The following is a 14,408-nucleotide window of genomic DNA, read 5'->3' on the forward strand; positions in this document are numbered from 1 at the left end:
TAGTGAGCATGCTGCTACTCTGGGGTCTAGGGGTCAGGAAACCTGAATTCATATCATCCCTGGATTTCATGGCTTGAGCATGACTTGAATCCAAGTCCCTCCTCCTTCTCTCTAACCACTGCACCACATGAGATGGTCAGTTGTGTCCCACAAGACTTTTGTCCCTGCTCCCTCCACCGCCGCCACCACTCCCTAATCCTGAATTAATCCACAGACAATGAGCTGCACCCCCCCCCCATTGCTGCATCTCGCAGCACCCCAGGCTGGACAACCAGCAAGAAATGATGGTTTGTGCCCCCTCCAAAGGCATAGGAATGGGCAAATATTAGCTCACAATGGAGAGGAAAAGCTCTCTTCTCATACGGCGTGGGTGCTGAGTGAAGCAGGGTGGATTTTTAAAAACTAACAAAAGAGAAGAAGGGCGTGGGAGGAAAGATCACACTTGAAGTTCACCAGGAATGAAAAGCTTGCCCCTGGAAGCCTTCAGCCCACCAGGTATTGGCTAAGGTGTAACCCATCATGAGAAGAGTACTCTGTACATGTTCAGAGGCACTATCATGTCTATGCAGAAGAAAAGGAAGCCGCTCAGACTCGTTTGGCCTTCTGGGGGGAGGGGAGAGCCACTGTGCCCCTCCAGATGTTCTACCCTATCCCTCACAGACACCACAGTCCACATGGCCCATGAATGAGAGAAACTGTGAGATGCAGTCCACGGAAACATGTGGATGGGGACCCTTGCCCACTCCGGCAGGAGGCTGACAAGGATGCTCTGGGGGTGCTCGGGCCCAGGCCCTCCTCCCCACGCCTCCATTTCTCGTCGCTATGGGTGGGTGGGGGCTTTCATGCGCTTGCTGCCCTTCAAAGGTGGAAGGAAGCCCCCCGCCCCTCTTCCCAAAACAGCCCGGTCCCAGGACTGCAGAGATACCCAAGAGAGCAGCCAAAGCAACCCCACTTCCTCCCCCTCGCCCAGACCGGCCTGCCTTGCACGCCTGTTGTGAGGGCACACGAGAGGGGAACCGAGCTGGCTGTATCCTCCTGAACACATGGCAGAACAGAAATGGAGCCCCACAGACAGGTAACTCAGCAGGCGCTCAGCCACTCGCACTGATAAGAAGCACCCCGTACTCTTCCACCCCCTGCCTCCGACTAGAGGAAACCAACTGGATCCCTGGCTCTGCTCTAACTGGGATGTAGGACAAGGTGTTGTGGGGGTTTTGTTTTCAAACTACCTTCAGTTCAGTTGTCTTTTAATGCCATGACTTTTTGCTGTTTCTGTTTGTACCTTTTTTTCCCCTTAATGATGCTGTGAGCTGCTTTTGAGTCCCTGCTGGTGGAGAAAGGCAGGATATAAAATAAACAAGCAAACTAATAATAAACCATCCATCTTTTAAAGGCCAGACCTACAGAATTGTTAGGATTTGAATGGGAGAGGTTTTTTTGGGGGGGGGGAACATCCTACCCACCTGTTCCTCGTCCCAGCCCATTGCCAAAGTGCTCCAAGCCCAGGTAAATATTGACCAGCGGCTTCTCCGGAGAGGGCCTGGAGTTTTCCATCGCCTGGCTGACCTCTGTGCCACATTGAGGGGACAGAAAGGAAGCTGCAAAGCAAAGCAGCGCCAACGGGAGGACTGAGATAATGTTTAATAAAGCCTTCAAGCACTCCGGCCTCGTTAGAGCAACTTGGCGAGAGGTGAGGCCCTTCAAGTGGAGACTGTCCCGATGATTATAATACGGCCGCTTAACGAAGGTGCAGGAAAGGGCTGCGCTGTTGACAGAAGCCCAGCTGGAGATAAGACGCTCTTGGGAATCCTGCGTCATTCCGATAAACGATGCGGCCCCGGCACTGATAGTGCGGCCCGGCTGGCCAGGGAGAGAGAGAAAACAAGAGATTGAAGAGGGGGCCCAAGACCAGCCGTGAGGAAATCCAGCTCGCTCTAAGGGCCCCCCAGCAGGAGGGAAAGCAGGGAGACTCCCCAGCGCCAGCCTTATCTCCAAAGGCACAGCCTTGGCCAGCCGAAGAAGAAGACCGTCCTGCGCCAAAGGCCAACCGAAGCACCTGCTTCCAGGCTGCAGCGGGATTCACAACTTTGCTACAGGATCAGTTCAACAATGCCCAGAAGGCTGCACTGTGTTTGCCCCCCCCTCCGGCAAACCATTGGCCACCCCTTCCCTCTCACACCCCTGCCAACAGGCAAAAAGCCACCAACCTCCCCACCACTTCTTAAACTCATCAGAGACCATTCATTCTTCTCTCGCCTCTCCTCTTCAAACTGCCTGGCCTGATGAGGAGGTCTGTTGGATTCAAAAGCTCACACGCTTGTAGAATGTTCGTGGGTGCATACTCAAACCCTGCCTGCCTGAGAATTTTTATTTTGTTCTCACAGATGAACACGACCCGTGCTTCGGGTTTTGTCCCCTTCCTGAATCTGTTCCCCTTTCAGCAAAAGTGAAAGATGAAAAAGTCAAGACAGGACGGCACTACAATTCCCATAATCCACTTGCCAGCGGAAGAATCTGGGATTTATAGTCCAAAAACAGAACCCTGCTGCCCACCAGGCCAAAGTGTTAAGTCTGCCAAGCCCATGTGTCTCTCTCTCTAGGATTTCAAAGTGAGAAAGGGGGTCCCCGGACCCTTCCTGGTGACGTTCTCTGCATTTTGAACCTGGGACTGACTAGGTGCAAAGCAGACATTTTGGCCCTTCCTTCCAAAATACGCCGCCGCCACCACCACCCCAGTCCACAGATGCCTCCATACCTTCTCTTCCGGGGTACGTCCTTCCACCCATCGCCTGCCCAGTTCTAAAAACTGAAAGGTAAATCAGAGTGGGAAGACATTTCACTGAAAAGGAGAAGTGATTCATGACATACACAGCATTTATGTTTCTTCTAAAAAAATGTCTTATGGCTGCTTAAAATTTCTTTAAAAAGAATCACGTGCCCTACCAACAAACATGATGACGACTGTCTGTAACGCCAGGGAGTGGGGGGGGGAGTGAGAGGTTGACATTTTATTTGGGGGGGGCAGAGCTTTTGGAAACACCTGCCAGATAGCTTCCCCCCCACCACACACACACACACACATTCTGCCCACCTACAGGACTTTCCTGCCAGAGCAAACTCCCATTTTTGGGGAACCAGAGGGCCAGGAGTCAGCAGAAACCCTGCCTTTAGTTAAACCAGAATCCACTCCCTTTCTATCCTGACAAAACAGACTGTCCCTCCCTCCATCACACCCTAAATGAGCTCAAAACCAATCCGATTCTCCCCTTGGGATCCTCTTTGGCTCATGTCTGTTCCCTGGGAAGAGGCGATGATGACTCGTGCATGATATAAAGGGACGAGAATTTCCAGTGCCGTTTTCGTTCTCCAGGAGATGGGACCAGGGGTTCCTCTTCCCATTTCAAGATGGAGAAGCACAGGCAGAACAGGTCCTGTCTCTGCTCAGAGCAGACGCAGCTACTCTGACGAGAGGAACCCCCTCAAATCTGTATCTTCCAGCTGTTTGGAGAGCCTTGGGGTGGGCACAAGGAAATGGGGCAACAGAGGAGGGGAAGAGGGTGGCTGTGGAAGGGGTTCAAACAGTCACCCTCCCATCGCTGGGACACTACCCCAGAAAGGAGGAAAGAGCAACGGTGGCCTGCCAGCTGCGGTTGAGCTGCATCTCCCGTGACCCTCACCTGCCGCTTGTCCTGGCGGGGGCCGATGGGGGCTGCTGCGGTCCCCGAACATCAGGAAGGCCACCATTAACCCTCTACGGCCCCAAATCTAGGAAGTCCTACTCAACCAAGCTCCGTGACGCCTCCAAATGACACCATACACGTTTCCAAGCTTGGCTCTGCCAGACAGAGGTCCGGAAACTTCGACTCCCTCTCTGTCGAGGCCCTCAGGTGGCCAAACTCAAAACTGAGTTTTAAAATTCCATTTTTGCAGGTGACCGAGGGAGTCTAACATGTGCAACAGCCACACATTTTCACATGGGTCTCAATTACCAGAGGCCAGAAACCACCCACCCACCGAGATGCAGTTCGAGGGGATGGAGCAGCGGCACCTCTTTCATCAAAGGTCAAGGGCACAGCGATTCATTTCTGGGTCAGCGTGTCTTCCATGGCCAACATTTCATTTGAAGGGACTCTTAACGCACACAAACTCGCTATAGTGAGGAAGGGAAGCAGACACCGGATTTAATGCTTCAGGTGGAAGGCCTGAACGGGACCAGATGCTTCTGCCTGACAATGAGTTGGTGTCTCTCTCAGAAGCAACTGGACCCCCCCTTCCCCCCCACCGCTCCGCCACTCACTACTGTACGAGAGGGACCTCAGGCTCGTCCATTGACTTGAAGGGGGGGGGGGAAGAGCTAGGCTTCCCTTCTGGGACCCAGGGCTCCCGAACCCCACGGCCGGCCGCACTCCCACCTCACAAGGCAAAGGGCAAGAGTTAAGCCTGCCTGCATTCCGCAGCCCTTTCCAACCGGCTGCAGGGAGTGGGGGGGGGGGGGGAGGCCAGGCATGACGTGGGGCCCAAAGGCATTTTTCAAGGACTATCCCAGAGGAGGAACCTGGGAGAGGAAACTGGCTCCTGCACCTGTTGCACCACCTGCTGGCTGTGACCAAGCATTTCCGCCCAAACTTCAAAATCTTGGGTAGAGAGCACTTAAGCCAGGTAGGAATGCCGGAGAGGCTTAAAGAGGGAGAGGTTTCGTCCTGACAAAGAGGGCTTAGGTTTACAGCAGTTTCTGGCAGATAAACCCTGTTAGGACTCTGTAGCCGGTTTTGCAGCATCCAACCAACAATGCAAGTCCTCCTCCTGGAAACGGAAGCCTGGGAGAGACACTGGCCGCCCTGGGAGGTGACAGGAGAAGCGGTAGAGGAACGGACGTCTGTTTCCGAAAGCTTTCCTTCCGAAAGCCTTCCACCCCGATGCAAATAACTCTCTCCTACAACTGCAAGTTCTGAGCGAGGGAGACAAGAGCCCCCTCCCCCCCCCCCGCTCTGCTCCTTCCTTGCTACGCTTCATGGTCCTGCTGCAAGGGGATCCTCAAGAGGGTGAGCTTTCAGAAAGGCTGTTACGGTGAAGGGGCACAGTTTATCCCTGCCACTTCCAGGAATCCCGCTACTTTCCTCCCACCCCATCCTGTTGCATGTTAAGCTTGACCTAAGGCTTTGATGGGAACCTCTCAGACTAGTAACACAGACAGAAATTATATTTGCACAAGATCTGGATGCCACCATAAACCCTCTGGACGATTATTGGCACAGGGGGGAAATGGGTAATCATGCAGTTTATACACCAAACGGGTAGAGAGTCTCACTAAAAGAGAGATCCTTTGGCAAGAAACGAACCAGTGAAGCCCTCCAGCCACAGGCAAGGCCCACGGGCTTCCAAATGAAAGGCACCACAGCGGCACTGAAGCCATGCAGGCAAGCAGACCTTGCCTCTCCTGCCCAGCCCCAGGCCTTCTTCCTATTCCAGTCTCACACGAAGGAAGGAAGACCCCGAGAGCCACAACTGGGGAGCTTTTAAGCTGCACAGAGACTGGTGGGCAAAGCCTGGGAAGTGTTTCCCTCACCCGTAGAGAGAACCAGAACACACACACAACTAAAGGTGCCACAGAAGGAGCCGTTTGCTGAATGCCATCTGTCTGATCACAGCAGCGGCCACCACGGCCGCTGGCTGATGGGGGCGGCCGTCAAACACATCTAGGTCCGGGAAGGCTACTCTAGCCTTTGAAGGCGAGGCTGTCAGAAAAGGCACCATCCCCAGCCTGTTGCACCACTGCCAGGCTGAACCAGAGACACCAGGGCCAGCCGTGTCTGGCTTCAGCAGCAAAGGCACCTTTCTAGTGGAGGCGCGTGTCTGTGCTAGCCGATTCGCCATTCACCTTGCCCTTGATGCTCGCTGGAAATTCTGTGACCCATTCGCACAGGACAGAGGCGATGAAAGCATCCAGACTCTTAACAGCAGATGTAGCGGGTGACAAATTTGTGTCAATCTGAAACAGTTGCACATCTCTAACTAGCTTCTTAAAAAGACCATTAATAGAAGCAAAGAAGACACAGGTAGATAGGTAAGAGTGCATCAAAGATCTTTTTCTTTATATGAGAGAAGAAAGGTCAGCAAAAAAAACAACATGGAAAAAAACCAAGAACGACAGCTCCCTTGATCACGGATGAAGGAAGAGACGTCTCTTCACTACAGGGCTAAAGCATCCCCCCCCACCCCAACCCTTCCAGCTTAAAATTCTTCCATCCTTGCCAAGTTTTTCTTTTAAAAAAATCCGTGCTGTGTTTTTCTTTTAAAAAATATACTTTAAAAAATAACGTCCCATAAAAATACTATTATTGTTTCTAATCAAACACAGATATTGCAATATCAAGAGATAACTGCTTTGTTTTCTCTATATAAAATGTGAAAAGAGTATTGTCACACTGAGAGATGTAGAAAAAAAACACACAGAGAATCTCTAAGAGTTATCACAAAAGCTGGTAAAAAACGAGCAAGGTCAGCTGGGAGCAAAGGGTAATGGGGGGGAGAGAGAGAAACAGAGCTGGCTGAAAGCTTTTAGGTTTGAAATGGCTTCCTCATCTTACGGAGGATTCCCAGATCCTTTTGAAACTCCTGTGAACATTCCCACATGCAGGCTTGTCCCAAAAGTTATTTGTGGAAATGACTGAGCAGAAGGCAAACTTGTACCCAAGGGCTACAATAAATATCCCTACAAACGTTGAACGTCCCATGCTTGTCTTGTTTTTAACGAAAGGACCCCAAAACCTAGAACACAGGAGATTTAAAACAAAACAAAACTACTGTTTTCCCGCCAAATGCTTTGTTGCTATATAAATCGCAAAGAGGAGGGCAAAGGGTGCTAAAACTGTATTAAAAGCTTCTTACAAAATATCCCCTTCCTATTTAAGTTACGTATGGAATGTCCGACTGGAAGTTCAAAGTGGGTCTGGACCCAAAGGTCTGGCTCTTGATGGCTCCCCATCTGGATAGTTGCCCACGTTGGCATCCTTCAAGCTTGGAAAAAGAGGGAAGGCTCCCCCGTGGCAGAAGGAGGCGAGGCCGAGGTCCAAGAAATGGATGCCCGTGCACCAGAGGGGCGCCAAGGGAAGTGGGGGCCTTGTGCCCCCTTGCGGAGAGGAGGGAAAGGGGCCTGCGGAAACGCCCTGGAACAGTTCCGATCCGACGCCGTCAGTTCTCGGAGAGGGAGAGCGCCAGGGCGGCTTGTAACGCGGCCTCTTCATCGATGCTATAGTCCTGGAAAGGAAGAAGACCAAGCCACAGCTCAGGAACCAAAGGGCGGCCTTCTGCCCGCCTCCCCCTCCGACTCAAACAGGGCTTCACAAATAAAAGAATTGGTTTCACCCCACGGGGGCAGCTTGCTGTCTGAGAGGCGCGTGCAGGTAACCTGGCCGCAACATTCTGGGGTCAGCCCGTCTCCCCCACGGATGGAGGGCTGCCCTTCCTTCCACATGTTCAGGTAGGCACACGAGGTTTCTCCTCCCAACCTGGTCCTCAGCCTTCGAGGGAGGGCTAAGAGGGTCGAAAGGGACTGGAAGAATCCCCCCCCCCCCAGAGAGCCCTCGCCACTCACTGGGGTGTGTGTGTCTGAACCCACCTCTCCCAAAGCCACCGCTTCTAACCACCAGAGGACAGGGAGTAAAAGGCCGGTGCAGGAGTAAAAACCTGAATAGGTATAGAGCGAGATGCAAGCGGCACCTCAAAACCTGCTGCGTCACAACTTGAGAGACAAGGAAGGCATGGTTTCTGCCTGTTTGTCCTTGGCTGCTACTTTTCTGGCAGAGATGACACATTTGGAAAAGACAACAACAAACCATCAGGTTACTCTTACTGCGCGCTGACAACCAACTCTAGTGGTCCCAACGGGGCCGTTCTCCCAACCCACATGTGTCAAGATGCACGAGCAGAACCTACCACGAATGTGTCATAGGAGAATTTGTGCCGGTGCAGGAGATGCTGGAGGAAGTTGGCGCTCTTGTAGCTGGGGTCACCCCAAGGCATGGCTGAGCAGACCGGGCAAACCTATGCACATACGGGGGGTGGTGGTGGTGGAGGAAGAAGCAGAAGATGAGCAAGGTGAAGGGAAAGGGGAAAGGAGGCGCTGGACATCAGAAGAGCCCACCCAATGGCTTCAGAAACAAAGAGAGCCCTCCATCAGTGCCATGTGCTATTCTGGGCTGCTATCAGCGAAAATAACAGCACCGGAAGGGACTGCAGGCGCACTGCAGGCAGAGGTCAGCTGAGAAAGAGGCAAATGCCGGCCCCCGCTGTGCAGGCAGCAAACACGCTTCTACCAGGGGAGCTGTGCCGGTTCAGGCCCCAAGCCTTTCTCGCCCTGCCTTCTGTCTGCGCAGGGGCCAACCAGGTCGAAGGCAACCCAGCCAGTGACCCAGGGAGGCACTGATCTTGCCAGATGAGGCGTGGGGGGGGGGAGGAATGGAACTCCAAAACAAAGCTTCGCCCTTCAATTTGCTTGCACTGCTTCTCCTTTCTTTTCTGCTCTGCTTCCTGCTTCTTGGAGGGGCTGGACAGAAATGAACTGAGGCAGAAACAAGGCACAGCACGCTTTGCCTAGAAGCGACCGTGCACAAACACACACACACAAAACTCTGCACACGAGGCAATCACCCAAAGACACACACGCATGCGACTCACGGTGGGTCACATCCCCTCTGGCTCTGAACTTGGCCCTGCCCAAGCAGGAAAAGGTTAAGCCCCCCCCCCCCGGCCGTCAAAGTGGCTGACAAGACAGGCAGATGTAGGTGCCCTTGGGACAAAGGCAGGCTAATGTCTTCCCCTCTTTAGACCACGCAGGTCCTCCTTAGTGCTTCACTTCTTTCAAATACCATTTTAGAAGCAAGAAGTCTCTCTCTCTCTCTCTCTGGCCAATGAGAGGGAAATCAAAGGCCCTCGAGTCTTACTTCCAAGCCTCCTGCTGCTGCTGCTGCTGCTTCGGCTTTCCATGCAGCGATAATGCCGAATTCACACACGCAACACATACAACCAGGCCTTGGCAAGGTCACGGGCCAGCGCCACCCGGGAGCACGTCAGGGAGCTGCAGCCCAAACGCTGCTGTGTCCCCGCAGACAACTCACCACTTTGTTGGTGTCATTGCGGTGGTTTTCCATGCAGTGCTTCACCAGCTCTTGCTGGTCCAAGTTCCGGGCCCCGCAATAGGGGCACACGAACGTCGACCGGTTGGGGAGATTGCTGGAAGAGGGAGAGAGAGAGAGGGAGAGAACCGCCTGGGCCCGGCACCTCTGTGCAGCTCACCCAGAAGCTCCTTTCCCCAAAAAGGGGCAGACGCAAGAGCCCCACCCTTGGTGGGGCAGCCCGGGACTGGCTCTGTGGGGCTCTCAAGGCCGCCCCCCCTTGCTCCGGGACCAGCTGTCCCGCCTGAAGAACAAAGAGATACCTGGGGATAGGCTGGAAAGTTGGAACCACAGGAACAAATTTGGGGCAGTTGGCCATCTGTTCCTGAACCTTAGCGCAAGAGGTGACGTGAGACCTCATCTTTGCAAGGGTCACCTGGAGATCAAGAAATGGAGATGAAAGAATCAGAGACACCGCTTCGGCTCTTGCTTCAATTGACACCAGCTCGCCGCAGCCCCGGACGGTTTCGTTTCAGATAAAAGCCTCCGTCCAGTGACTTTCCTTGTTCACCTAGTGCTGCCTCAAGAGATCCTCCTTCCTCCTGCAACCCACCTCCACGGCTTGGTCCCCACAAGGGGAATTGTGCTCGAGCCGGGTAAGCAAAAGGGAGACCTGCAACCAACAGCAGAGGTACAGGAACTGGGTGGCGGGACCTCCGGCTGTTTTGGAAACTCCAGCCAGTGTGATTATTCTGCTCAAGCTACATGGTCTCCCTTGCTAAGAACTACTGGCAGGGCAAACTAAAAGGGCTCGGAACAGGTCACGGCAAGCCACTTAAGGGTTAACCTTGGCTTTTCAATTTCATTTACCTGACGACAGTTTCATTCACCAAACGCTTTCCCCACATTTTATTTACTGTTTCCAACTGAAAATCTGTGGCCAACCTGGGAATGCTGCCAGGAGCTCTCTCTCCCTCTTACACACAGACAGACAGCTTATTACAAGAGGTTGTTAGCAAACTTCCATCTGAAAACTACGTTTCCGGCTCCAAGCGTGTGGCAGCCTCCTCTTAAGGTCAATTGAGCAAAATGTCTGATTGCGGAGCCGTGACTGCACGGCATCCCAGGCTGCTGTGCTGTAGGAAGTCTGAACCCCAAACTGAAGCAGCCACTTTGAAGCTGAAAAGCCGCTTCAGCGCTGCTCCCTCTTGCTCTTCCTGGGATCCAGCCTTATCTGCCAGAGAAGCGGTGATGCATCACCCCTGAACCACACGTTACTCAACCGCTTCCTGGCGGTTCTCAGCTTGGCACGGGGGGGAGGAGGAGGAGGAAGAGGAGGAGGTGGCGGTGGTGACTGTGTGCACACCAGAACCGCTTGCCAGATTACCTTTTTGCTACAGCCCCGGCACGGGGCCTTGAAGGATGAAAGCTGCTTCTCCACGCTGGAGGCCTTCTCCACCTTTTTGGGGTCAAAGGGCATGCGGCAGAGCGGGCAGAGAGGAGACGGGACTTGGAGGCATGGCTGTAGGCACTCCCCGCAGAACCTGGACAAGAAAAAGGGGGCTCGTTTTCCCCTGCTGTCTTTAAAACGTCCCAGGATGAACCTTAGGTGTGTGGCCTTAACTAGAACCATAAATACACTCAAGCAAGAAGGCAGGCAATGGAGGCGGATCCTTGCAGGTCTCCCAAGAGGGAGTCGCCATAAAGAATTCCACGTGCCTTTGACCAGGGCAGGCAGACTCTCGATTGGACAGCTGTTGTTGTTGTTGTTGTTGTTGTTGTTTGCTAAAACCCTGAGATCTACCGACCAGTGCTGTTATGAAAGATACATGCTCAGAATTAGCAAATCCTGGGCCCAGGCTTTGTTCTGAGTGCTAGCCCTGGGTGGAACTGGTAGCCCTTCCAGACAAAAAGCACCCCCCAGGGATTTTTAGCATTTCACCCATATACTGTAATGTAGGGCTCTGTGCCAAAGAGTGAGCACTGCTGTTGTTGTTGTTGCTGTTGTTGTTATCAAGCACTAGGGAGTGAGACATCCTGGCTGGCCCACTGAAAATCACCCGGACGAGTAGCAATCCATCCAGCTCCACCTTCTATCTGCATGTCTGTTCTATCTGCGCACAGACCTATTCAGGGTGGGGGTGCTGGTCCTCAGATGATATTCGCCATTTACAGGGCAGATGGAAGACATTCATCTGGCCTTACGTCACTCGAAGGGCTGCAGTTTCCTGCTTGCTAAGCAGCACAGGAGACGGAGTCCTCAAACCAGAACCCCTGCGCAAAGTCTGGACCACAGCAAGGAACCGCTGCCTCCTCAGAGACACGATTCCGGGTGCTCTAAGCAGCAAGCCTGGCTGGCCTATGGCTCTCTTTACCCACCGAGAGTTATAAGCCCGTGGCTGCTTCTATGCCTCCAACAGAGAATTTCTGCCTCTGAAAGTGGCACAAGGGGCCACAGGAGTCCAAGTGACAGCAGGAACAGCCTTGGGCTTTCACAGACATCAGAGTTCAGTGCACTTTACGTGCTCTTATCTCTGAAAATCCAAATCATTTCCTATTAAATTGGTGGAAGAATCTCTGCAAAAAACAAAACAAAAGCATGGCTGGATTGGAAATGGCCCCCTCCAGGAATGCCAGAGAAGGAGAACTCAGCCTCGCCCTCTTGGAAACCCCCTGGCCTTTCAGCAGAGCTAAATAACTGGCTGATCTCCCTCCTCCTCCTCTCCGTGCTCTTCGGCAGAATCCTCCAGTAATTCTGTCCTCCAACCAATCCTGTCTCTGGAGAATCCTCTGCTGTCTCGTTCGTTTTCTGAAGGAGACGCTCCGGGCTCCTCCACACTTAACCACCAGCAGCCAGAAATTGTGAGGGCATACAAGGAGTTGAACAAAACTTCAAAACGATACCGCCCAATCCATGTTAGCTGGACAAAACTGGAAATGGGGGAAAGGTGAGGGGGTAACTGGCTTGCTTCTCAAATCACAAGGCTGAGATTAACTCCTAACATACTATGCTGGTTGGAAGCCAGGCTACTTAAAGAGCATCTCCAGCCGCCTGAAGGAAGTATGGTGGGCAGTGAATGGAGACCAAACCTTCCCAGCTGTGGCCCCCTCTTGTTGGTTATTTTCAGATAAAGAGCCGCCAAGGCATAAACTGAATTGATAAACAGACAAATGAAGAGTGGCAATCGCAAATTCCGTGTGATGAAGAGGCCATGGCCTGTTTCTACCTTGTGAATCTGGCTAGCGAGGGAAGGAAGCTTTGGACCTTGAACCATTGAGAAGAAGAAGCTGACATGGCCCTGTCGAAACCCCCACCCCCTTACATAGCAACAAAGGCAGCTCTAGCAGAAGGGAAAATGGAAAAAAAAAAACCCACCTCGATCCTCCCATTCTGCAGAGCAGCAACATACCTGACTCAAAGGAAAACTTGTCCTCAGGAAGAAAAAGAAACACAAACATATGGAGGGGAACCTCTGACCACCAGCCCCTCTCCTACCTGTACAGAGAGGAGCTAAACATCAACCACAGAGGTTAAGGTAAAATGCTTTTGTCTTCCAGGAGCCGTCCTAGCCGTTATCCACAGTGACACCCGTGTAATTCTGCCTTCAATTAACCTGCTAGCTTCAACCCACTGGCTGCACGTACCCAACAAAAACAGTGTAAACATTTGGCTGTTTCCAAGGTCCATGGAAGTGGCACCAGGGAGCAAATGTCCCTCTCCTGCTCTACCACTGAAAAGCTTGCTTCTTTCTTTCTAACTCCCACCCAGCCTCCTTGTCAACTGGAGGTGTGCCAGGGAATGGACTTTTTATGCTGGGTTTTGCTGCTCACCAGCCACCCCCATCCTTCTAACAGCAGGCACCTGGCACTGAACTTGGGATTTTCTCCAAGCAACGCTTGTGCTCCAAGAATGGAGTGGATGCCAAGAGTCAAGAACTGGCAAATATAAACAACCGAGTCTGACATTTAGCTAGAATGCTGAAAGCAGAGTCCTCTTCCACAAGCAATACCTTGTAAAGGCTTAAAGCCAAAAATAGAGTCTCAAAAGGCACAGCAAGGAGGCCCCTGCAAGGATGATTCAGGTTGGCGATTCACACGACCGCTCTCCCCTTTTCCCTCCCACAGGGAAGATGATGCTCTGTCAAGTCCTGTGCAACATTCCCGCCCTTCCCTCTGCTGGAATTCCCGAAGTGTAAATCTTCTCCTGCTTTTGAGGGGCCAGACGGGCTGCAGGAAAGCTGGGACTGCATAAGCTTCTACGTACTACCAATCTTCCCAGGCTGCCAGCCTGGCTTGGGAGAGAGAGAAAATCTCCTCTGGACCTGCATTTCTCTCACCATCAGCTGGAGCGAAGAAGAAGACACTGCAGTGGGTGCCTCAACCCCTCTCCAGAGGGGACCCCCCCAGCACCACAAAGGGCTCGCCAAGGCAGACTCTCTCCTCCCCCCCCCCGTGTGTCTGCATTTGGCACCAAGCGCTCCCTACGCGGGGATTGAAAACAGGGCCCACAGCAAGCAGGTCCTCGGGGCTCCTGCCGAAGACCCCCCTCTCCCCTCCCCTCCCCTCCCCTCCCCTCCCCTCCCCTCCCCAGCCTCTTCCAAGCCCTCTTGGCGGGCGATCTGCCCAGTCTCTGCCCCCCCCACTCCCCCCCCCCCCCCGGGAACGGCCTCCTCCCACCTGCCGGCCCCTCTCAGCCCCCTTTCCAGGTATCCCGCCGCGGGGTTTCCTTCGACTCCAGGCCTTGTTGGGACCCTTCTTTTCCTGCACTTGCATGAAACCCCCCCCCGCCCTCCCGAGTCCCTTCTGCTCATCCTCTCTGCCCCCCCGCCCCATGACAATTATTCCCCCCACACACACAGACCTATTTTTTCCTACGCCCTCCCCTCCCCGCCCCCAGGGCCTCCCTCCCCCCCTACCCCCACTCCCCCACCCTCGCTCACGTGTGCCTGCAGGGGGCGATGCGGACGGGGCGCTGGTAGACCTCCAGGCAGATGGGGCAGCTGAACTGGGCCTCCAGCGCGGCCCCGGGCTCGGGCGGCGCGGGGCGCGGGGGCGGCGGCGCGGGAGGGGCGGCGGCGCCCGAGGGAGGGGCGGCCTCTCGGGAACCGGCCCCGGCCCCCGCCCCCGCCGACACCAGCAGGCTCCGGAACATCGCGGCCGCCATCGGAGGAACGAGGGGAGGAAGGAAGGAAGGAAGGAGACGGAGGAAGGGAGACAAGAGAGGGGAGGGCGGCGCGCCTCCTATGGCGTCATCGCGCTGCGACGCGCCCCGCCGCCTCCCCCCCTCCCCGAAGC

The 14,408-nt window shown here is 53.9% G+C and overlaps 1 protein-coding gene across 1 annotated transcript; it reads right to left on the bottom strand.

The window, feature by feature from the left end:
- Window positions 1–6,065: 6,065 nt before the first annotated feature.
- RNF166 (ring finger protein 166) lies at window positions 6,066–14,376 on the bottom strand. Its single transcript, XM_072980710.2, has 6 exons — window positions 14,054–14,376; window positions 10,501–10,657; window positions 9,437–9,549; window positions 9,117–9,231; window positions 7,936–8,043; window positions 6,066–7,257 (listed from the first exon to the last, which is right to left on the bottom strand). Exons 1-6 carry the CDS (start codon window positions 14,275–14,277, stop codon window positions 7,192–7,194), a joined length of 783 nt encoding a protein of 260 aa, XP_072836811.1. The 5' UTR covers window positions 14,278–14,376; the 3' UTR covers window positions 6,066–7,191.
- Between the last annotated feature and the right edge of the window lie 32 nt (window positions 14,377–14,408).

The sequence above is a fragment of the Pogona vitticeps genome, chromosome 10, assembly GCF_051106095.1.
Source record: "Pogona vitticeps strain Pit_001003342236 chromosome 10, PviZW2.1, whole genome shotgun sequence".
NCBI lineage: Eukaryota > Metazoa > Chordata > Lepidosauria > Squamata > Agamidae > Pogona > Pogona vitticeps.

Excerpts from the sequence above, each read along its gene's own strand:
- RNF166 (XM_072980710.2), bottom strand. The coding sequence starts at position 14,277 with ATGGCGGCCGCGATGTTCCGGAGCCTGCTGGTGTCGGCGGGGGCGGGG. Across the intron at positions 9,550-10,500 it reads GCCGGGGCTGTAGCAAAAAG|GTGACCCTTGCAAAGATGAG; the intron begins GTAATCTGGCAA and ends CTTGATCTCCAG. Across the intron at positions 8,044-9,116 it reads GCAATGACACCAACAAAGTG|GTTTGCCCGGTCTGCTCAGC; the intron begins GTGAGTTGTCTG and ends GTATGTGCATAG.